Source organism: Chrysemys picta, chromosome 6, assembly GCF_011386835.1.
Source record: "Chrysemys picta bellii isolate R12L10 chromosome 6, ASM1138683v2, whole genome shotgun sequence".
NCBI lineage: Eukaryota > Metazoa > Chordata > Testudines > Emydidae > Chrysemys > Chrysemys picta.
Genome location: NC_088796.1, coordinates 121,951,318 through 121,976,124, shown reverse-complemented (window position 1 = coordinate 121,976,124; position 24,807 = coordinate 121,951,318). Strand labels below are relative to the sequence as shown.

The following is a 24,807-nucleotide window of genomic DNA, read 5'->3' as shown; positions in this document are numbered from 1 at the left end:
TTGTTATTAAGGACCTTGAGGATTATTTGAACCTTTCCTGTTATTAATCCAGGACTGGGTGAAGGTGTTAGCCACAAAGGAGACTGGGTGGAGTTCTGAGGGGGCCAAGGGGGCAGAACATAAGGACCTTTCTAGAGTCCAGGCAGTTGGCATCTCCAGGCTGCCACCCAGCAGCAGCTGTAACCAGCTTGCACTCCATTTCCCATGACTTGCTGTGGACACAGACCATGGGACGTTCCTCCTCAAGGGTTTGATAGACAGCAGCCTCATGGCTCCTGATTGGCTCCCTGCCCTATGTAAACCCCAAGGGCCATTCCAGGCAGCATCCAAGCAACAGTGTGGCTCTTGTGTAGTTGCCATGACTGTTTCCTGCATTCCTGGCTTTGGCCATGACTTGTTCTAGACTTTGCCTCCTGTATCAACCCTGGCTTGAAACCTATGAACTTCTCTGCTACTGCCAGCCTCAGGTTTGTTCCTGCTGTGTCCCTTGGCCCTGACTGCCCTTGTTGGGATCCTGACACAGGGCACCTGCAAAGCAACCCCTGGCCATGATGGGGAGCCCAGTAAGCAGACACCCTACTATGGTGAGGAAGGGCCACACTGCAGTAGGAGTCCCTTGGGAAGGTGTGTCTCACACAGCTATGTTCCTCCTGCCTGCCCTTTAGTGGGGCTAATGGGTTTCCAGGCTCAGAGACAAAATGGAATGTGGTAGAAGGGGGGAGGGAAAGAAAACCCAGCACAAGCCTCTTGCTTTTACGATGGAGCCAGTCATTTTCCTCCTGCCAGGGTAATGTTCCCCTTGGCAAACAGCAGCCCTGCCTGTGTGGAGTGTCATTTTTGAGAGTCACAGCTGGAAGGTGGTGGACATGATGAAGGGTGACAGGAAACAACACAGGCACCCAAAGTCTTTCCCTGCTGTCTTGGGGCCTTGGAGGGGAGGAGAGAATGAAAGGGAAGGGATGTGGGAAGACCCAACATTCCTGTCAGCAGGAACGTACAAGGAAGAAATAGCTGCCCCGTGCTGCTGCCCAGACACTGATTCACACTCCCACGCCACAGGGCACTGGGAGCAAGAGATAAAATGAGTGAGGAGCGAGAGGCATAGGAAATAGTGATGGGGAAATGAAAGACAAAGGCAGGAATAGCACAAAGAGACAAATGGCCATTCTCCTGGGGTGCTCATCCCATGTAGCTCCGGGTATGTCTACACTGCAATTATGGAACGCAGTATACCAGCCTGCCCAGCACCCTGGGCTACTTGAGTGGCTAGCCAGCACTGAAGTCTATCTTGGAGTCCATGGGGTCTTGCAGGGGGAGGTGCTCTGCCATGTTTTAAGTCAGGTGGGTGATTTGTAGAAATGTGCCAAGATCTCTGGTGTGAAATCAATTCTTGTTACTGGTTAAGGGTAACTGGCAGAGGTGCACCAGCACAAAGTCTATGCACTGGTTAAATCCTACTTAATCCCAGGGGTCAGGGAAGGAGTTTTCCCGGGGGGGGGGGGGGGCGCGGGGGAGAGCTTAATAAACTGGAAGCAGTTACCCAGGAATACTTACACTTGACACATCCATCTTTAAGTGAACCCTCAGTGCTTTCACAAACATCAGGGCAAAGCGGCCCAGTAGGAAAACCAGACAGAACAAGGAAGGCCAATAAAATATGATCTTCTCATAGTCTCCCATCACCTGGGTGGGGAAAGCCGAATGTACAAATGTCATAGAACTCCTGATGGTGGGATAAGTCCAAAGAGTATGGCGGGGAGAGTGACGTACAGACACTCTAGAGCAATGTGCAGCCGGACATCAGGGTGCCTCTTTAAAGAGGAACATGTCCTTCAGTGGGGTGACTTCTATCTCCCCTACCTCGTGGTCTGTGTGAGTGTGGAGTCGCATTCCACAAGCTGTGGCTCATCACCATCTTTGGTATACAAAACCACCACCGCCCAACCAGAGCAGGATGTCAGCAGGCCTGTCTGTCTCCCTGCTTCTCTCTCTCTCTCTCTCTCGCATTTGTACTGCACTCATCACCATGGGATACGAGTGCTCAGCACAGCAACAATGTGTAGACTTTTCCCCAGTCAGAGCTCTGATGGTTCCCTCTGCATCCCATGATGGTGCTTACTGCTGGGTGGACACAAGAACACTAAAGGCCAGATTTGGATGCTAGGTGCTTTTGAAAATGCCACTCTCTGCCTTTTCTGGCATCTAAATACCTGTAAAAAATCTGGCCATAAGACCCAGATCCAGCAGCGCACTTAAGCACATATCAATTCCCACTGATCTGAATGGGCTTATATATGTGCTTAAGTGCCTTGCCGGATCAGGACCTAAATTGCTACTGCTCCCTCTGCACCTGTAGGGTTTGCTGTGACAGGACAAAGGAAGAGGGAGCAAGGGTCACTTGTCTAAAAAATGGGGCACAATTCCTGACAATGCAGGTAACTAGCCATCGGCACAGAATCCCAAGGGACATAGTGGAATCTCCATCACTTGATGTCTTTCAATCAAGACTGCCAGTCTCTTTGTACAGCATCTGCTTGAGTTCAACCATACGTTCTGAGTTTGATACAGGAATTCTCAAGTAAAAGTCTCTGAGCTGGGCTATACAAGAGGTCAGATTAGCTGATCATAACTGCCACTTCTAGCCTTAAAAGCTACAAAACCTTGACATACAAAGTCAAGGTTTAACTGGCAGCATAGCACACGTTGTCTTGTTGGGGAGAAGAGGGGAATTGGAACTGTTATTGTAGCCCTTCCTGTTTGTTTTAGTGTAAATATATTTATTTGTAAATCTCGGTCTGCTTGCAGTCAGCCCAGTACCACGTCTCCGGACAGAGATGAGACTGAGGACGCTGTTGTGATGGGGATTCTCTATTGAATCTAGTGGACAGTCAGACTTTGTAGTTCCCGAGCTCCCAGGTATCTAACCCAACTAGTGAAGCCTCACCTCACCACCGAGGGCCTCCCCAGATCCTAGGCTGGACTAGTCAGGGACAGGGCACTGGCCCTCAGAAGGAAATCCTTGTATGTCATGCTGGACCTGGGCTCTCAGCTGTCAGTGCCGTGGTTTCTGTGTCTTGCAGATGCACTCTACTCTCAGCCCCAGAAGGCAGGGCAGCCTGTCCCCTGTGCGAAGCACTCAAGGAAGTAAGGCTCCATCACAGACACCAACCATTTAATGCTGCACAACTACTTATTTCTTAACCTACATAGTGGGCAGAATTTGGGGAAAGCAAATGCCTATCTCTACAAAGTTGTGATGCTTTCTGTCCGGCTCTGCGCTCAGTTCAAAATACTAGGGCTGTCTCTCAGCCATTTTCCAGATCTGCCAGGCTGTCTCACCACCTTACCCAATCACAGCAGGCAGACCAGATGGGAAGTGTGCTCAGGCCCGAGTTTAAACCCTCCAAGCCAGGTTCTCAACTTGAGACCCCTAGTTCCAGGCACATACAATGTGCCCACCTTGACCCCAATCCTGCAACTGGATCCATGCTAGCAAACCCTTTACATTGGTGAAGAGCCCCACTGAAGTCAATGAGGCTCCATGTGGATCAGGCCCAAGGGTGGGAGCCCTCATTTCTTCGGGGAATCAAAGTCCTGGCATGCACACCATGTATTTTTGGATGTGGGGGGATAATCTGACCTCTGACAGTCCAAGAGTCTGTGGAGATGAGCTGAGGGGTGAAAACATTATCTACTATCTGTTCTTATCAGTTTAAAATCTGATTTGCACATGCAGTCATGGGACTAGGTGTGCAAATTAGGTGAGCAATTACATGCTCATTTTTGTGCATGGCTCTAGGGTTCTTCCTCTTCCTCCGTCTGGAAGCTCTCGGCATAAGGGCTTTCTCAGTTGGGGACCCCATCTGTAGCATTTACTCCTCTCGGTGGCCCCTCCAAACTCCAGGCTAGGCATCTTCTTGGAAAGATGTTGAACATATTTATTTTCCTTAGCAGTGGATTGAATTTTCGGTTAGATTATTTGGCTTTCTGGTTAAATCTCTGTTGCTAAAGTGCCCCAGGTGGCATCATAAACATTGGCAACATATAAAATAGTCATCATCAGACAAAAATAGAAACTTACTCGTCCATGTGGGCACTGCACAATGTTTGTGATCGTGATTACGAACCTGGAAAACACACAGGAGTTACTGGACTCCTACTGCAGTAGTTACAACACACACAATCTCATGGTGCACAGCCTGGCCTCTGTCACAGGATCCCCAGCCCTCATCTTGTAATCAGACACATGCAGAACCCTCTGCACCCCGTTGGAGAGAGTGGGGCCGTGCATTCAGATTGCAGGATCAGGGCCCAAGGCATTTCGAGATACTTGCATAAAATTACCTTCAAGGTTTTTTAATGCATTTATGAAATAATTTCTGTTCTTCAAGTGAACCTGACAAACAGTAACAGCTGGAAATAGCAGATGCTGCCCACATCAGGTAGGCTAGCCTTGCAGTGGGTGGAGTAATTTCCAGCTTGGGTAGACGTACATGTGCTAGTTTTGAGCTAGCACACGAAAAATAACAGTGTAGCCACAGCGGTGCAGGTGGTGGCACAGGCTAGCTGCCCAAATAGGTACCATGGATCTTGGATGGGATTGTAGTTGGGTGGTTAGCCCACCATGCTGCTGCTGCTGTCTCTAGGATGCTCACGCTGTCAGAGCTAGAGAGTATCTACATGAGCTGGAAATTACACCTTCAGCTGCAGTGTAGACGTACCCATAGATCAAGCTGACTCCAACCCTCCCTGCCCAGCAATGACACCACAAAAGTGAGTGTCCCTTTACCCAAAGCACTGGACGTGTGTGTGTGTGTGTGTGTGTGTGTGTGTAAATGTAATACTCCTGAAAAGTGCCAGAGCAAGGACCCTTGAGACTGAAATCCTTTGTTTATCCACCAAATGGCTTCCCCACTCTGCCCTGCCAATAAGTCTCAGCCCTGCTCTAAAGGGGCCACCCCAGGGATGGGAGGGGAGAGTTCAGTCTCTAAGGCCTATTCAGTTCAACTCATGCCGCTCTGCAGTGCCCCCCCTCTCCAGTACTGCCATGCTACCCCATGCTGCTCTCCAGTACCCTCTCCCCCTCCCCAGGCTGCTCTCCAGTGTCCCCGGCACACTGCTCTCTGGTATAAAAATACACAGAACACATACTCTAAACCAGGGGCAGGCAACCCTTTTGGCCTGAGGGCCACATTGGGTTTCCGAAATTGTATGGAGAGCCGGTTAGGGGAGGCTCTGTCTCCGCAAACAGCCAGCCATAGCCCAGCCCCCACCTCCTATCCGACTCCCCCTGCTTCTCGCCCCCTGACAGCCCCCCCGGGACTCCTGCTCCATCCAATTCCCAGTTCCCTGTCCCCTGACAGCCCACCCGGGACCCCTGCCCAATCCACGCCCCCCTGCTCCCTGCCCCCTGACCGCCCCCTGGAACCCCTGCCCCTGACTGCCCCCCGCCGCCCCATCCAACCCCCCCTCCTTCCTGACTGACCCCCCGGAACCCCTGCCCCCATTCAACCCCTCTGTTCCCCGCCCTCTAACCATCCAGACCTCTATTCATACCCCCGCCCCCTGATCACCACCACCCTGAACTCCCCTGCCCTCTATCCAACGCCCTCCGCTCCCTGCTCCCTTACAACACTGCCTGGAACACCGGTGGCTGGCGGCGCTAGAGCCGCGCTGCCCGGCTGGACCCAGCCACCCCACCGCGCAGCACAGAGCACCGGGTCAGGCCGGGCTTTGCAGCTGCGCTGCCCATCAAGAGCTCGCAGCCCACAGCTCAGAGCATTGCACTGGCGGTGCAGTGGGCTGAGGCTGTGGGGGAGGGGGAACATCAGGGGAGGGGCCAGGGGCTAGCCTCCCGGGCCAGGAGCTCAGGAGCTGGACAGGACGGTCCCGCAGGCTGGTTGTGGCCCGTGGGCCGTGGTTTGCTCACCTCTGCTCTAAACTGTGCTGTGGGTGGAGAAAAGCTGTGAGTGGCCCAAACAGGGCTCAGTTCTGCCAGGTTCTTAGCACTGTGGCCCTGGCCCAGCAAAGCACATAAGCACAAGGAGTCACTGTTCAGTGCTTTGCAGGATTAAGCCCAGCCAGCCAGCCAGGGGCTGGATCTCAGGGTAACACAACTTACCAAGTGAAAGTGTAGAAGAACCCCAGGACAGACCCTGTGATCTGGAATTCCGTCGCGAGGCAGGCGAAGAAAGGGAAATATGAGAGGCCCACTTCAGTGCCTCCTATGAGAAGCACAATGGCTGGAGAGAAAGCAAAGGATGCCAGGCTGTTATTGTTAGTTCTGAAATCCTTGTCTAACCGTGAACTACCGTCGGTCAATATCTGCTCAGCCCCAGTCTCCTCTCACTGGTTAGTGACAGAGTGGGGAAAGCGGATGCATTCCGGGGGGGTCTGTGGAGTTACACCTGTGTTCTAATGAGGCCCCTGTGACCACAATCAAGGCCCTGGTCTCCTCTTGCGGCTGAACGAGCTGCAGCTCTGCACCGGCACAGGGCACCTTCTCGCTGTCAATAGGGTTACCATATTTCAACAAGCAAAAAAGAGGACGGGAGGAGCCCCGCCCTAGCCCCGCCCCTGCCCCTCCTACTTCCCGCCCCCCAGAACCCCCAACCCTCCCCCCGTTCCTTGTCCCCTGACTGCCCCCTCCTGGGACCCCTGCCCCTAACTGCCCCCCGGGACTCCACTCCCTATCTAAGCCTCCTTGCCTCTTGTCCCCTGACTGCCCCAACCCTTATCCACACCCCCACCCCCAGACAGACCCCTGGGACTCCCACGCCCCATCCAACCACTCCCCACCCCCTGACAGCCCCCCCCAGAACTCCCAACCCATCTAAACCCCTCTGCTCCCTGTCCCCTGACTGCTCCGATCCCTCTCCCCACTCCTGCCCCCTGACAGCTCCCCCCCAGAACTCCCAGCCCCCTACCCCCCGCTCCTTGTCCCCTGACTGCCCCCTCCTGGGACCCCTGCTCCTAACTGCCCTCCAGAACCCCACCCCCTACCTAAGACTCCCTGTTCCTTGTCCCCTAACTGCCCCCTCCTAAGACCCCCCCCAACTGCCCCCAAGGACCCTACCCCCTACCTGTACCCTGACTGCCCAAAACTTTCTCCACTCCCCTCCAAAAGCCCCCCCCGTTTCTTGACTGCCCCCTCCAGAACCTCCCTGTCCCTTCTCCTGCCCCCCCTTACCCTGCTGCTCAGAACAGGGTGTTGGGCTCTGTGCCAGCCGGACACATGGCTGAGCTCCCCTGCACAACACAAAACCCGGTCCCTGGCCCTGCACAGGGCTGCAGGAGGAGGAGCTGCCGGCCGGCTCAGAATGCAGGGAGGGGGGGGGTGGAGGAGGAAGCTGCTCCGGAATCCAGCCCGGGACTTTCCTGCAGCCCTCCCAGCCGCTCGCTCTGCCGGGGGAGGGGGAAATCCCGGACATTGTGAGTGCTTTACAAATTCCCCCCGGACGCTATTTTTAGCACACAAAAGGAGGACATGTCCGGGTAAATCCGGACGAATGGTAACCCTAGCTGTCAAGGACTCCTTGAAGCTAAGTGACCTTCCGACGGAGCAGGAAGGTGATAAAAATACAGGAAATCCTGACAGAATGAGAAATCCTTCAATATCTTCTAGTTTCCTTCAAAGAACAAACTAATTCAAAACCTACTCAGCTTACCCCTTACCTGACATTAGCAAGTAAAGCGCCTTTGGCGATACTTGGGGTACATCTACTGGTGACCAATGGAAGCAGTTACACATGAGGTGTAAAGGGGCTAGAGAATACCTAATAAGGGAGGAGTGTGTCACAGAGTAGTGCACATTGCACTAACTCGACAGGCAGCGCGGGTCTGAGTCTCCATGGCTTGTGCCTCGTGTCACCATGCACAGTGAGGTTACAGGACTGTGAATGGTAGTACTTTACACCCACTTTGAACTCGCTTGGCACCAGCTTCAACGACGACACAGGGTGCCTGGCAGCGGAGAATCAGGCCATGAGTGTGCAAAATGAGTATAACTTATAAGACAAGGGGGAGGGCGGGGCAACACAGCAGAAAAAGCAGCTAAGAGCAGGCCTCCAAAGACTTGTCCACACTAGAGTAAAAGGTGTATTTATTAAATGTGCATGGTAACACCTTTCCAAACCCTTGAGTAGACAAGGCAAATTGTATTTGAACCCGTTAGCTGGATGTGGAGTAACCTCGGCTGCCCCCTAAGATTCCCCTTGACTAGTCAACATATGTTAAGGTACACCCTGTCTGCACTATGGCTTTGGCCTATGTGTGTTAAAATGTATTCGCTAACACACCTTTTATCCAGGTCCTAACTTACAATCCCCTTTTAGCTGCTTTCCAATTATGCTTCCCCTTCTGCCTCTTCAGCATATAGGTTACGTGGGTTTTGCACACCTGCTGAGGGCCAATCTGGTGTAGGTTCATTGCTTTGATATAAGTCCATTAATGCTGACACATTTGTACCTCTTAAAGTAACTAACCCACCACATAAGTCACCACTGAAATTGGTCTTTTGTTTCCCTGGCTATAATAGTCCCTAGGCGTGTCGCCTGTCTATGCCGGGACACATGTACCAGAGTAACAACACCTCTGCAAACCCCAGTGCAGATGCAATATGCCGGTGCATTATGGGGCTTGCAGTGTAAGGCTTGCGATCCCATGCTGACGCCAGCCTGCATTTACAATGGTGTAGTACACCTACACTGGGATTTACACTGGTGTAGCTACAGCTGTGCATGTGTCCTTAGGTCCTGAGATAGAGGATCAGGCTCTGATCTCAGTTACACCAGTTTAAATCCAGAGTAACTCCACATTCTTAACTGGAGTTACTCAGTTTGCAACCGGCAGAGGCCACTGGAGTTGGGGACAAGAATGATCTTCTTTGGCCAAGTGACCACAGCTATATTAAAGCTCTAATATGAGATGTGTCCCAAAGGCAGCCTGTCTTTGCCATGGTGATGGGGTAAGGATGGGGGTGGAGGGAAAAGGCCACAGCCACCCCAAGCTACCAGGTCTTCTTGATGCTCAGATCCAGAGCACCCTAATGCTTCCCGGATCTAGGCCCTTACCTCATTCCCAGGCTTGACCAAGGCCACGTGCCCAGCAGCATTATTGCATGAGGAAGCCACCAGGTCTCACATGAGTGCCCAGGCTGCCATGCAAAGGTAACCCCTTCCCCGGGTTTAAGGTTCCTCCAAGTGCCAGACTGAAGAGCTAGAGAAGGAAAAGATGGACGAATACCCCCCTCTCTAGAGTGGTTTGTGTGATCTGCACCATACCTTGGGCCCACTGGGGCACTCGTAGTGGCAGGTAACCTTCCGAAAACAGGAACATAACTTTATTGGCTGTAGCTCCAAATGCAAAACCAAATGACCATCGGTTGCTGAATGTCCCAACAAAATCCAAGGGTCTGTGAACAAAGAGCAATTCCTGCTGCTGAATCCAAGGTTCCCACTCTGCTCTGCTCCTCAGACTTGATTTAACTGCAAATGCCACCAGTCACTCTTCTGATCCTCTTTCCCTTTGCTTGTCTTTCTAAAGGGTGTGCTCTGGCTCAGCCAGAAGGGATGAACCTGATACAGGAATCACTGGGTGACGTTCCATGGCCTGGGTCATACAGGAGGTCAGACTAGCTGGTCCTAATAGCCCTTTCTGATCTATGAATCTATGACTCTGTTTCCCTTCACGAAGTGAAAAAGCCTTGGTTGGGATGATTTAGTTGGTGTTGGTCCTGCTTTGAGCAGGGGGTTGGACTAGATGACCTCCTGAGGTCTCTTCCAACCCTGATATTCTATGATTCTATGATTCTAAGTAGTGTTGTGACAGCTTTGTCTCTGTCAAGGTCTGTGCTAGCCTTTGGAAGTTCTGTGGCTCCTCCATCAACCTCTTTAATAAAGCTCCAGCTATCTCCCTGATCTATGACGCCCTCTTCCTGAAAACTCTTCCTTTTGGCTCTGAAAATCCGAGCCAAATTTCCACTGACGCCCTATTGGGCTGACCCTGCCATCACCATTGACCTTGGAGACAGCAGGACTCTGTCAAACGTGCTGTGATTAGCATCAGTGTCCCTTACTGCTGGAGATGGGTAGGCCCTCGCGGCCAGCATAGGCTGTGCACGGCAAAGACTACCAGGGCATCCTGACCCCTAGACAAATCTTGGCTGCCCGTGGGTGCTGAGCACCCACTAATTTTTTTCCATGGGTGCTCCAGCCCTGCGCGTATGGCTGAGCATATGGGGCAGTGAGAGGAAAAGCACTCACTACACTACATCCTGGGGCCTTGCTGCTCTTCTCTGCCATGCTCTGGACACCTGTGCATACTTTGAACCCCAAAAGACTTAACAGGTTGCCTTTTGTTCCTTTTTTCTGTGTATCAACATCACGCCCACGGTGTCATGCTGCTCTGGGCAGCAGTAACCAGCTCTTGGCAGACAGCTGCACCTTTCTATGGGATAATTCAAACATTTCAGTGGGTCCTTTGGCATCCTTGAGCCAACTGGGAAAACACGGGAGTTGGCTGGGCCTAGCGGAAGCTCACTTCATAGTAACAAATGGCCGGGCCTTCTAGTAAGGAGGCTCCCATGTGTGTAGAAGTTCAGTGCTTCACACCTTCCCCTTTACAGAGTGTTCACAGCCATATGCACTGCTGGCTGGCTGCCCCAAGTTTTCTCCTTAACTGGGTGCTGCTGTATATTCCAGATACAGCCATCAGCCCCTTCATGGAGTAGATTTCTGCAGACTGTATCCCTTTCCACACATTCTGAATTAAGGGGACCATGGAGACCAGTTAGCTAATAAGACACCAAGGGGATGGAAGCAGCTTGTGGGGAACATGTGCTTATCAAAACACCCAGTGCAGCTGTGGGTTAGCAAATCCCTTCCTGCAGAGAGGTTTATGAGGACCCACGGGGAGGCTGTGTCTAGCACTGCGTGGCTGCTCAGAGACAGGAGAGGACACCAGAAGTCCCTCCCTCATCTTCCACAGGGGCCCTGAGCTCCAGTAGGGTGAGCTTTCTGCGGCACTAGAAGGGATTTCAGCCTTTCCAGAAATGCCCAGTGACTAGCGGAGACAGCCAGGCACGTGGGAGTGCATTCCACTCTCTCCACAGGCCAGGGGCATTGGGCCTGCTTCAGAGACAATGGGCCTGAGTCTCCTCTCGGGTACCCTGGGTAAATCAGGAATGACGGCACAGAGATGGATTGAGTGGCCCTGGGGTAAATCAGGTGTCAGTGAAAGGGGGATCGAGCCCATCATGTAGTTGATATTTCTGGGGCAGATGGATATATACAGAGCATCTGAATTACTGGTTGAAGCAGCCTTCTTGTTTCTGGTGAAACCCGGCAGCGAGAGCTGGACACGGTAAGGGCCTGCAGAGGCATTTCCTCTCCAGACTCAGCTTCCTGAATTAAAAGATCATCATCTCACTCTCCTCCCACCTCTCCAGAGCACAGAAGCCTGCTATAAGAGGTAAGGGGAGCATAGGGCAGCCATGCCTTTGGGAATGGCCGGGACCAACAGTAACGAGTTATGCTCAGACTCACATCACAATTCCAAAGCGGCCATTGAGGAGGTGCAATTTTCCATCTATCTTACTCCTGCTCGCTCTTCTTTCAAGGAAGGACAGCACCAAAATGATGGCAAACTACAAGGAAAGGAGAATAACTCTGAGATGGGAGTGTATGAGCCACTGAACACAGCCTACTAGGACCATAGAGATGGGGAAGATGCACTAAATCCTAGACTCCATGACCCTGGCAATGCAGAACAGTGCCCCTTCCTGAGGCCACATGCTCTCGGGTGTTATGCTGATACGATCACACATTGCTAGGCCTCCAGGTTTCCTTGTTTTCCCTTTCCCACTTCGGAGCATGCCTTTCCCGCACCAGTATGTGATCTTTTCTCCCACTTGGGCTGACGACAATCTGACTTTGACTTCTCACCCCAGCCTCTCCCTCGTGGGGTGATTCTTCTAGTGCTCCTTAAGAGAATCCCATCCAGCCCTCGCTGTAAGGAAAAGGGCCATGGCACAGGGGACCAAATCCAAAGGTGAGTGTAAGTGACTGTGATTAAGCCCTCTTAGGGCTGGTCTACACTGGGGGGCGGGCAGGTGTCGATGTAAGATATGCAACTTCAGCTACGGGAACAGCATAGCTGAAGTCGACGTATCTTATTTCGACTTACCTCGGGTCCTCACGGCGCGGGATCGACGGCCGCAGCTCCCCCGTCGACTCCGCTACCGCCGCTCACCCTGGTGGAGTTCCGGAGTCGACGGGAGTGTGTTCGGGGATCGATATATCGCGTCTAGACGAGACGCGATATATCGATCCCCGATAGATCGATTACTACCCGCCAATTCGGCGGGTAGTCTGGACGTACCCTTAGTGTGTAAGTTATTGACAGTCACATTCTTGCTTTGCCTGAGCATCTCATTCTGGGAACCCCGCCACAAAAACCAGACCCTCAGACTCAACTCACAATTGGGCCCAAGGTGTGGTGTGAGTATGAAAAGCAGAGATCCTTTGGGTTCCACAGAGCTCCAGAGGAACCTGCCCACCCAGAATGACTGCAAACATGACTGAATCCGTTCCCCAGGCAATAAGCCTAATAAGCTAACTCTATGAAAGGAAACAGGTACAGTAAATCCCCCCAGAGCCCACACAGAGGTTGTGTGTACACATAAGGTCTTAGAGTATATTTAAAATCAATATGAGGGAACACTGAAATTTGGCACATGCATGTTTGTAGACATTAGGATGGCTTGTTTCCCGTATAAAATTGGTGTGAGCATTTTTCAGTTTCCTGCCAACATTTTGCAGTGTTTCAGTGTCTGATGCTATTATGGCTTGTTTCTGAACTGAGAGCTGTGATTGCAGCAAGGAATCGATCCGTTATTGCACATAATCAAGATACATTTCATAGAATATCAGGGTTGGAAGGGACCTCAGGAGGTCATCTAGTCCAACCCCCTGCTCAAAGCAGGACCAATCCCCAGACAGATTTTTACCCCAGTTCCCTAAATGGCCCCCTCAAGGATTGAACTCACATCCCTGGGTTTAGCAGGCCAATGCTCAAACCACTGAGCTATCCCTCCCCCCTAACAGTACTTCTGCTGGGCATGGCAGCTCCAGGCTGCTGGTGACTTGGTTTACTTACCGATGGAATAAGGGAGTAATGCAGAACCAGGTCCATGTCTACTGAACTCTCACAAGTGACATTTGTCTGCCAGCCCCTGGAGACACGGGAGCAGATAATAAACACATTAGTTTAGCCTACTCTCCTGCAGTATGCTCTCTGAATAGCAGACCTTTGATTGTGAGTGTGTAGAAATAACTCAATGCACTCATGCAAGAAAGTCCAAACTTTTTGGGTTGTTCTTATGGTTCCGATACGAACACAGCTATGAGATAGCCAGCTGGAAGATAATTCTGGATTCTGACATGCAAAGAGGCACCCCACACTCCCCGGTTTGCTTCAGAGTTCCCATACTCAGTACTGGCAAAATCAATACCTTTTCCATTTGGTATAGGGTTTGCTAAGTCCATGGGTAAGTCTTCTCCTGTCAGGCTCGTCAGCATGGGACTAGCAGTCCATAGGTAAGGTTGAGTTCCGTTTTGCACTTAAAGTATGGATTCCCCCTCTTTGTTTTGTATGAAAAATCTAGTATGTCCTCCCGTCTACATATGGTTCATTAGCTGTGTGTCTACTGCCATTTTAAGTATCTTTGATATGACAGTAGATATTGGCCTGTTACATCCTAAAACCTAATGCCCAAATTGTCAAACTTTGGATCCTAAGGGTAGGCTCCTAAATCTACAGTGAGGCATACAAATAAAAGTGGCCTGATATTCAAAGGTGCAGAGCACCTGCAGCTCCCATGGACTTCTATAGGAGTTGGGCAAGCACCGCCTAATTTAGAATACCACCTTCATTTAGGTGGTTAAATACGGATTTAGGTGCCTACTGCTAGGCACCCAAGTTTGAAATGTTGAGGTCAGTTTGCCTAGATCCCTTCTCCAAATTTGAAATAGAATAGACTAGCTGGCCAGGAGCTATGTACAGCTCCATGCTTCTTTGTTTATCAGTATCATTTTAACCATTGATTTTTAACATTCTTCTGAAGCCACACTATTTTTAACAATGATTTTTTCTGCCTAGGTGATTCCTTAGGACCATTCTCACACCTCTTTGGGAGTCTTGTCTGATTCCAGTAATGTATGTAGTATTGTGCCTTTGCCTTCCTGACAGCAGAGTTGCACCAGTTTGATTTCTTTGCATGTTCCTACCCCTTTTAACTGTGCAGTTCCCCTGAGATCCAGTCGCAAGCCCCGTCAGGCTGTGGGGATCCACATACAGAAGGCGTCCTCCAGACATGGTTCTCCGTCTGCCTGTGTAGAAGTGGGGCTGGGCTGTCTCCATGGTGTTGCACTCCCTTATAGGGTGGAGATCAGTGGCTGGAGGAGCAGGACAATGGTGAGAAGAGGTGGGCCTAGGAAGATCCACATAAGAATGGCCATACTGGGTCATCCCAAAGGTCCATCTAGTCCAGTATCCTGTCTTGTGACAGTGCCCAATGCCAGATGCTTCAGAGAGAATGAACAGAACACGGCAATTATCAAGTGATCTATCCTCTATCATCCAGTCCCAGTTTCTGGCAGTCAGAGGCTTAGGGATACCCAGAGCATGGGGTTACGTCCCTAATCATCTTGGCTAATAGCCATTGATGGACCTATCCTCCATGAACTTATCTCATTCTTTTTTGAACCCCATTATATTTTTGGCCTTCACAACATCCCTTGGCAACGAGTTCCACAGGTTGACTCCTTTTGTTTGTTTTAAACCTGCTGTCTATTAATTTCATTGGGTGATCCCTGGTTCTTGTGGCATGTGAAGGGGTAAATAACACTTCCCTATTCACTTTCTCCACACCAGTCACAATTTTATAGATGTCTATCTGTAGTGGGGCAGCTGTCCCACACCTGGAAAACAGGGGTTAAAACAGCCAAGCTAGGCTGATTGGAGTAGCAGCCACAGCTGTGGCCAGCTCAATTAGGGCCCGGCTGGCCCTGATAAGAGGGCTGTGGGCCAGAAGCTGGAGGACTCTCTCTCCAGCCTTGGAGGGAGAAGGACCGGGCTGCCTGGGACCTCAGGGTATAGGGAACGGAGCAGGGCTGGGGAAAGGCAAGAGGCGCTGGGGAGCTCCGGCCTGGCAACTCCCCAGGCTGCGGGCCTGGTTAAAGGCCAAAACAGGTACTGGGGTTGCAGAGGCAGCAGCCCAGAGATAGGCAGAGGCAACTGGTCCGAACCCCTTGCTAATGATGAGTGGCCATGACAGACTGCAGTTTGCCCCAGAGAAAGGGGGCTAGATGATGACTGGCAGTAGCCACTGAGGCAAGGTGGGTGAAAGGGTTAGGGGTTCCCCTGGGAGGGGAGACCCAGAGTGTGGGGGTACTGCTGTGGCAGAACCCTGAGGAAAAGGGCACCGGGGTCTGGGAGGGACACAGGTGCCAGCGGCAGGCGAGACATCAGCCGGCAGAGGGCACTCCAGAGCTGGAAAAGAGCTAATTCCCAGGACAACCAGCAGGAGGTGCTACACCGGTGAGTCGTCGCGTCAGTACACTATCATATCCCCCTTTAGTCTTCTCTTTTCCAAGCTGAAAAGTTCCAGTCTTTTTAATCTCTCCTAATATAGAAGCTGTTCCATGCCTCCTAATCATTTTTGTTGCTCTTCTCTGTACTTTTTCCAAGTCTAATATATCTTTTTGGCGATGGCAAGACCAGCGCTACATACAGTATTCAAGATGTGGGTGTACTATGGATTTATATAGTGGCATTATGCTATTTACTATCTTATTATCTATCCCTTTCCTAATAGTTCCTAATATTCTGTTTGCTTTTGTGACTGCCACTGTACATTGAGTGGATGTTTTCAGAGAACTATCCACAGTGACTTCAAGATCTTACTTGAGTGGTAACAGCTAATTTAGATCCCCTCATTTTGTATGTATAGTTAGTTGGGATTATGTTTTTCAATATGCATAATTTTGCATTCATCAACATTGAATTTCATCTGCCATTTTGTTGCCCAGTCACCCAGTTTTGTGAAATCCCTTTGTAATTCTTCGCAGACTGCTTTGGACTTAATTATCTTGAATAATTTTGTATGGTCTGCAAACTGCTACCTCACTGTTTACCCCTTTTTCCAGATCATTTATGACTATATTGAACAGCACTGGTCCTACAGATACCTGTGGACCCTGCTATTTACTTCTCTCCACTGTGAAATCTGATCATTTATTCCTACCCTTTGTTTCCTCTCTTTTAACCAGTTATTGATCCATGAGAGGACCTTCCCTCTTATCCCATGACAGATTACTTTGCTTAAGACCCTTTGGTGAGGGACCTTGTCAAAGGCTTTCTGAAAATCTAAGTACACTATATCCCCTGGATCACCCTTGTCCGCATGCTTGTTGACCCCCTCAAAGAATTCTAATAGATTGGTGAGGCATGATTTCCCTTTACAAAAGCCGTCTTGATTCTTCCCTAACAAATAGTGTACGTCTATGTGTCTGATAATTCTGTTCTTCACTATAATTTCAACCAATTTGCCTGGTACTGAAGTTAGGCTTACCGACCTGTAATTGCCAAGATCGCCTGTGGAGCCTTTTTTAAAAATTGGTGTTACATTAGCTATAGTCACATTAGCATCAGACCTGCATCAGCCCCTGGGGAATCTGCAGCTAAGTTAACACAGTCTGACCCATCCTGCATTTTCTAGAGTGCCAGCTCTCTTTCTACTGCATAGCTCCCACTTATCTCTTTGGTGCCAAAGGAGTGGGCCTGGAGAAGTGAGCACTGCATGCGACCCAACACATGTGGTTGCACTCAACCACTGGAGTTCAGATGTGCGCTAGACAGTGATTGAGCAGACACAATGCCAAAAATAGACACCAGGAAATGTTTGCAATTCACGGTCCCTGCAAATGTGAGGCAGATGTTGGCTCTAATGCATCTCAGGACAAAACCGTTTTCATCAACATATGGCAGAGTGACTGTCTTCTGTGTCATTGCAGCGAGGCCTGGCACACACACAGCTGCTGGAATATGGAGGATTCACACTGACATCGAGGATGCTTAGCTGATTTATTCAGTTGAAGAGCTGGCCCAATGGGCCACATTTTCTTTCAATTGGACTGGTATAGCTTCCTTTGAAAACCATGGCTTTCACTCCAGTATAACTGAAAACAGAATTTGTACCAGTATTTTATATCTGCATAGCACTTTCCATGCTGATAGGTCCCGAAGCACCTCACAAGCTACATATACAGTATGCACCACCAATGAAATGCAGCCAGATGCAGTTAGATAAATGTCTATCAGGGATGGTCTAGACAGTATTTGGTCCTGCCATGAGGGCAGGGGACTGGACTCGATGACCTCTCGAGGTCCCTTCCAGTCCTAGAATCTATGAGAGGTTGAGAGCAGCAGCTAACTGTCCCCACACAGTGTAGCCTACTTCACATCAGAGTGGGGTCTGATTCTGATCTCACTCACTCCAGACAAGAATCAGAAGTCATGGAGATACACGAGTGTAAACCGGGGTGAGCTCAGAATCAGACCTCAGGATGATGACATTTTGGGCAAGGACCCTGGGAAAAGCCTCTGCACTTACAAAAGGAGTTTGGACCACTAAGGCCCCTTTCCTGTAGAAATCTTGAGGCAGTGTGCTCATTTGCATGGCAGTACCCAGAATGCTCCTCAGGTTTACAGCTCTCACAGGTAAGCTGGTATCTGAGCTGTGGAAACAAACTCACCTGCTAAGCTATGCTCATGGAGGGCTGGGCTCTTTAGCCTTGTTATATTGACTTTCCAAGTGAGAACTGGGGACAGCCTTGCCTCCAGAAATGTAGGGAGTTTGAATCCCGGTGAGGGGGGATTTCTGGTTCTGTGCTGGACAGGTGGGTTAGAAATCTAGCATTGTCTTCACAAAATACTGTGCTTATACTATACACAGGAGTCCACTGTAGAATATCGTATCTCCTTGATTAAACAACAGATGGAAAACTTCCCCCTCTAGTTAAACATCAGCACAGTGCAATCAAGAGAGAGGCAAAGGTCCTGCTTGGGGAGTCCTAATCTTAATCCAGCTCTGCTCAGTGGGACCTGGCACTTTGTATTTGCTCACGACTGGCCTTTACATCAACACTTCCTTCTAGTTTGCATCTTCGCCTGTCTGGCTTTATAGTCACCGGTAGAAAGAGTAATACTGACCTTCTAAATCCCCAAGCACCTGTCCCTGTGGGACAGGTTAGCCGGGGGACCTAGTACATCATTCTACTCTTAGGGAGATAGGGCACTGAGACTATGTTGGAAAAGAGTATAGGTTGGCAAATGAAGAGAATGTCCTTTGATTTCTTCCATCATGCAAAGAGCTTGTAATATTCCTATATGTGCTTTGTTCTGTTGATTAGGACTGTTATTGAGACAGTAATGTATAGTATGTACCGGATGCTCCTTTAACTTATAGATTCTAAGGCCAGAAAGAGCTGTTATGTCCATCTATTGTCAGTTCCCAGAAAATTATACTCTGTGGTTCCTGCAAGAAGTCCATGACTTATGGTGCAGCTAGATATGAACATGTTTTATGAAAATGGGATGGGTGTTCAAGAATTTCAGGTACGGTCTGTTCTAGGACAGTAGCAATTACTTTGCTGTGTAGTCATTTTTCACTGTTTTTATAGCACTATGGGATAATTTTCATGCATGACTATTTGCCAGTTTATTATCTAATGTACTGATTTTGTACAACTTTAACAATTATTGCAAACTCAAGGCAAATACAAACTACCGATAACTGTAGCACATTTACTGGAAAAAATACACCGAAGAAAGAATGGATCTCTACAGATTGTGATGGTATCAGTTAGACCAGGGCTCTCAAGTGGAGCGCTGGTAGAAATGATTAACAGGCCCCTGCCTGTGTCCATGTGGGAGGGATTTGGCTGAGAGTGCATTTTGCTGCAGAACCCAGATACAGTACACTGCTTCCTGCTGTAACGGAGCCAGTCCCAGGGAATGTTTTACGTCCTTTGTTGACACTGGCAGGCACAGGACACATCAGGAGTGACTCATGGAAGCCAATGCAGTTATATTGGGTAAAAGCAGTGTGAACTCAGAATTGGGCCCACTGCTGTGTATCTCATTTTGCTCCTTGCTGTAGTTGTGGTTTATTTTCTTTTAGTTCCTCATTAATGGAGCCTCAGGACCGCAGTAGCCGGTGACTCAGATTGAAAAAGAGACTCGATTCTGCAGACCACAGTCACACCTCTCGTTTGCATGAAGCGTTGAAAGTACCGTATCAAATCTGCCCTTGTGGACCCAGGAGCTGGGCAACTGCACTTTAACCCCCTCAAAGCCAAGCCCATCCTCCCAGCTTTACTGCTTGCACTTACCATGCCTCTGCAGAGAGCATCTTGGCTGTGCAGCAGAGAGCGCCACGAGGCGCTAATGCGCTATGCTGCTGCTGGGTGCAGACGTGAGCAATAACTCAGATCTCAGAACACAGCTGGCACTTGGGGGGGCACTCTTCCTGGTTGCTGTGCTGCAATCCTCTCAGCCTGCATTGGGCACACTGGGCGCCTTGCTTCACTACTCCTCCCCACCTCCGCTCAGCAGGAAAGCAAACATCCTGTCAGACACTGACTCCAGGGTAACTCTAAAGGAAAGGCAGTGACCTCTTCCTGATTTACTGGCCAGTAAGTTTGTTGCTTTCGCCCAGCTGTCACGGAAGCAGAGACCGATTGGTTAGTTTTTGCCAGGCTTCTCACTGGGAAATGAATCCAGTTTTAATTATGCTCTCTGCGCCCATCCTTATAAAAATGCCTGTGCGTGTTACATGAATTCAGGACCTTTAAAAGTGAGATTGGAAATCCTTATAAGCCAGGAAACCCAGTATCCAGCGGTTGAGCACCTTGGAGGTGTATGCATTTGGATATGGTTTCACAAGCTCTGGACTAGGCTTCCGAGGGAGGTTGTGGAAACCCCATGATTGGAGGTTTTTAAATACACATTGGACAAACATGTCAGGGGTGGCCTAGGCTTATTGGATCCTGCCACCGTGCAGAGGGCTGAACTTAATTACTCATCAAAGTCCTTTCCAGCCTGACATTTCTATGATTCTGTGATTGCATCTTCTTTGCAAAATCTGACACTGTCACTTACCCAGTTCTTTTTAATGCTCAATAAACACCACGAGCATTTTCGGTCTCCTCATCCTCTGAAAAAAGGGGGATGAGTAGATTCTGCGCCTGGCCTGGTAATTTTTCATCAGTTTTGCAATCACATAACACTAGGCAATGTAACATACTAAGTGGCATATATTTACTTTCCACTACCACTAGCAGTGGAGGTGTTTCAGCATGGCCACCAGGATGTGAACATAGGACACCAGAACTAGGAAGAGAGGGACCATCAATATGAAAACACCCCCCACGAGCATCAGGGTTTTGTGCCTGGAGGTGTCCTCACATGACCACCAGTGGTGGCACCAGCGCTCCAAGCGCGTGCCAAGGTGCCTGGGGTGGCAAGCCGCGGGAGTTGCCCTGCTGGTCCTTGCAAAGGGCGGCAGTCAGGCAGCCTTCGGCGGCATGCCTGCAGGAGGTCCACCAGTCCCACGGATTAGGTGGCAATTCGACGGCGGGTACGCCGGAGCCGCGGGACCGGCGGACCTCCCACAGGCATGCCGCCGAAGGCAGCCTGCCTGCCGTGCTTGGGGTGGCAAAAAAGCTAGAGCCGCCCTTGATGACAGCTTACCCAGCGCTGGGGTTTCACAGAAGAAATGGTTGATGATGGAGATATTGGCTAGTGTCATTCAGCTGTGCAATCCAAGCGGCGGCTAGCCAAAAGGGCTCACTCGTGTAGCTGGGAGCAGCTTCCACGCTAGAGGCTGTGTGTGAACAGCCCAGGAGTGGGGGTTCTCACAGCAGAGCAGGGTAAGGCTGCTCCCAGAGTCGAGGATTGGATATCACTTGTCAAATTTCAGCTCTATGTAAACTGAAAAACGTAGTCATTTGTTCAGTCTTAAGGGCCTAAACCACAACGGGAATGCAGTAGGAGTTGGATTAACTGTCTTTGGGGGATGTTTTAGTTCCTAAGGGCAGATGTTGTCGTTCAATATAACAAGGTGGGGAAGTATGGCTGGCTTACTTCCAAAGGAGGAAATCTTGATAGACCAGCCCTTCCAAAAGAGAATACTCAACACTATTAGTCCTGTTTCATCAGCCCTTATAGCAACAGATCCTAACAAGCTACCAGCGACAGGGTGTGCCTACTCAGCGACACTATCTATTTCCTAGTCTCATCAGACTTGGCACGGTAGGGAGGTAAGCCTGAGGTTTTAATATTGTTCAACAGACCTTCCTGATTTCCCTGTCTTATGTAGCACTAGTCTGCCATTGCCACAGAAGTGTCTGTATTTAAACACTGTCTCCCAAAATAAATACTACACCATTCAGACAAAGACTAGGGTTCTTATAATATGTCAAAAACCGGAGTAAGTGGTCTCCTTTTTTATGCCTCTTGGAGCAAATGGAGGTACAACTACATCTCCCTCCTCACCACTGACCCATAATTCAACCTTAATCTCATCATCAGGGTTCTACAGAAAATGACGCTTGTTGAGTTTCTCTTCTAGCCACATACATGACCACTCATGAGCTTCTGCCAGTAAAGAAATACACCTGCCACTTCCTGGGTTGAATCAGCTAGGGTCTTCACCATCTGTTTGGTGGGTGGTAACCTACTACTTTCTTCCAAGGCCTATTGCCACAATGCCAGTTGACCTACATTGCTCTCTACCCATAGTGCCCTGTCAGACATGAAAATCTTTCCCTCTTAGCCAGAATCCTGAGCTGGTATTACTCTGCTAGTATGACTGACTTACTATTCCTGCAATTGTCATCAACCTTAGTCTTATTTGAGCATAAACTGAAGACACCTAAGGGTATACAATATAGCCTTAGGTCTCAAATACTCCTGTTTCTAACTGGAAGTAGCTCTGTTTTCTTTAGACACAAGTGGTGTCCTAGACTTCACCTTCTACTCCCAGTTTCTCTCAGCTCAGTTAGCATAGGCAGCTCTGTTGCTGCTTCTTGGTAAAAGTAACCAGCCATGAGGAACAAGGAAAGAGTTGGATTTTTACCACCCGGTGCAGCTGTGATGTATAAAGTGCCAAAAAAGTACTCCTTCGGGAATTCTGTGCCACTGTGTGCACCCATAATTAATGTGCCATGCATATTTTTTTCTGCAGAAAATAACTTCCGCCAGAAAGTTGCTGCAGTTCTGCCTTTTTCCCACCAGAGGGTGTTGTGGCACTAGAACAGAGCAGCAGTTCCCAGCCAGCCCCAGCTTCCATAAGGGTGAGAAAGAGCCTGCCTTGTTCACAGCACCTGTCAGGTCAGATCAGGAGACCGGGGATATCGGGAGACAGACAGCATGGGGCACATAAGGTTGCTGGGGGTCACAGACAGACATAAGGGCTAGTGGGTGAGGACAGACTGGGGCAGGGGCTGGATGGGAGTGGAGACGCAGGGTCACTGAGACTGCATTATAGTGCTTACTACCTCCTTTTTGTGTCTCAAAGTACCAGCTAATGTGGTGTGTCCCTATGGGCTGACACTTGAAGGACAGGGTGTGGCAGACGGAGAACGCTGTCTGTGAGACACTTTCCCTGCATTGCCAGAGAGTGGAAGACTGTGCTAGTGCAAGCTCCAGAATGGTGAACACTTGACTGAATAAACTGATTTCTTCAGAAAGCAAGCAGCCTCCCTCAGATGTAAAAACGTACGGGGGCCTGATGCAACACAGTATTGCTAGTGAGCAATAGTGCTGATCCCCTGCGGTCACCAATATGACTACAACTCATCTCGGCAGGGATTAAAAGTTGTTCCTATTTCATGGAAGTTTGGTAGCCTCTATTGAGAGATTTGCAGTTCCAGTTTCCATGTCCCATATTCATGACTATAGTTTGCAGTAAAGTGTAAGCTGTTGGGAGCAAGAACTGTCCTTCACAATGTTTTATACAGGGCCTAGCACAATGAGGCCCTGATCTCAGTTGGGCCCTTTAGGGAGATCTCCAGTAGGGCCAGAATTGCCTTGCTTGCTCTAAGTTGATGAGAGTTGGCAGCATTGTAATGATCAGAAGTGGAAAAAATCAGAAGAGAGCAAAAAATGATTTAATTTTTTTTAAACTCATCTGAACTTTTGGGATTACTGTAAACACTTGCAACTATATCCAGAGTCAAAATCTCCAGACATCTGTACTGCAAACCCTTCGTCCTTCCCTCCTCTCCAACACCTCTTCTTTTGTTGTCTGTTTTACATCTTGCTTTAAGTGTCCAATCCTGCCAACACTTAGGGCTTGTCTACATTTGGAATTGTAATGAAATAACTATCTTGCTAAATTTCCAAGTGTAGACTGGGACAGATACGGCAATTTCCCTCAATATCTTTAGGAGATCTTATAGTATTAAGTTAGGCCAGTGACTGTATGTAATTCCATGGGGGAGGGTGACCACAGCTCCTCCAGGAACTAAGAACTGGGGGGAGAGGGGGTTGATTAGGCAAATTAACTCAGGTTGTAACACCTCCAGGGAAGTACCACCCCCTAGAGAGACTCACATATACTGGTTCAGGCTGGATACTTTAGCAAACAATAGAGGACCTTTAAATAAATTGCCTGAGTTTAATGGCCTTCCTACCAAGGAGGGTCCCAATCCTTCCTAGGAGAGGTTGGAAGGACTTTAGCCTATATGAGGCCCCGTAAGTCTTGAGGGGTGACCGCTGGTAAATCTTTAGCATATGTGTATGAATGTTTGTTGTTTTTAATGTTTTCTCTGGAATGCTTTCACCTTAAGAATAAATGTGCTTGCTCAGAAAGAGCTATGTGGTAACTTATAAATGCTGGCAATTACACTGTTCATAAGCCTTTGGAGAGAAAGCAAAAAGACGCTGGCCTGTTTAGGAGTCTGCTTGCTGGGGACATCACAGTATAGGCAGGGAACTGTTCAGCCTGGAAAAACCCAGGCCAGGAAGGAGAGAGATGCAGATCTCTGCCCAAAAGAAGTAACTGCTGGGCAGCTGGGAGCCTAGAGTGTGTGCCCTGGAGGGACCACCAAAGAGAAATACAAGTGCAGTTGCCTTGACCTGTGACAAGCCCTTACACGAGTAATTTTACATAGATGTTTCTAAGTTACTTCTGTGGCCTCTTACCATGGTATCGAAGCATCTTAGTCTTCTGGTTTGGACACCGGTGCAATACAGCTGACTGTGTGAGGTTGGCTGATTGACCTTTAGTCTGATTTCCCAGTGTAAGGTGTTATCTCGAATTACCGGGTTGTTCTGATTTAAAGAGTTATTCATTGTGAGAGGTACCAGAGCCCAGCCGTGACAGGCATATTTCCAACACTGTGTCTAAAAGGGGAGGAGAGAAAGGGACCCAAAGGGCATGTAGGCACTTCTAAAGAAGAGAATTTAAAAGCATCAATTCAAGAGTCATTTGGCAATGGAGAGTCCAGCTTCTAGAAAATAACACACATTAGCCAGCCTCCACATCAGTATGCCTCTCTCGCAGAATGAACTAGGAGACCTTTTAAATCGGCGTACTTCATTCCATCAAGTTTGGTTTGTGGACTAAAAGCATGTCAGTGACCGTAAATAACTAATTTGCAATGAGAACTTTGCTATTTGCAGTATTCAAGGCATTTGGGAAGTACAAGAAAGTACTGCAAATGCTGAGGGACACATATCTGG

At 49.3% G+C, this 24,807-nt stretch overlaps 1 protein-coding gene across 4 annotated transcripts in view; it reads right to left on the bottom strand.

The window, feature by feature from the left end:
* Positions 1 to 19,741, bottom strand: part of LOC101935329 (stimulated by retinoic acid gene 6 protein-like) — a 38,231-nt gene extending 18,490 nt beyond the window's left edge. Inside the window, exons 1-8 of one of the 4 annotated variants that reach the window (XM_042850407.2) lie at positions 19,452 to 19,675; positions 14,286 to 14,582; positions 13,156 to 13,231; positions 11,544 to 11,644; positions 9,282 to 9,412; positions 6,122 to 6,242; positions 4,082 to 4,127; positions 1,555 to 1,683 (exon numbers count right to left, since the gene is read on the bottom strand). In XM_042850407.2, the coding sequence (XP_042706341.1) occupies positions 1,555 to 1,683; positions 4,082 to 4,127; positions 6,122 to 6,242; positions 9,282 to 9,412; positions 11,544 to 11,644; positions 13,156 to 13,191 (564 nt within the window). In that variant the 5' untranslated portion in view covers positions 13,192 to 13,231; positions 14,286 to 14,582; positions 19,452 to 19,675. Of the gene's footprint in view, positions 1 to 1,554; positions 1,684 to 4,081; positions 4,128 to 6,121; positions 6,243 to 9,281; positions 9,413 to 11,543; positions 11,645 to 13,155; positions 13,232 to 14,285; positions 14,583 to 19,451 lie in introns of all 4 variants that reach the window. The other 3 variants (XM_005309185.4, XM_065549751.1, XM_042850408.2) reach the window with 3 other exon arrangements.
* Positions 19,742 to 24,807: the final 5,066 nt, after the last annotated feature.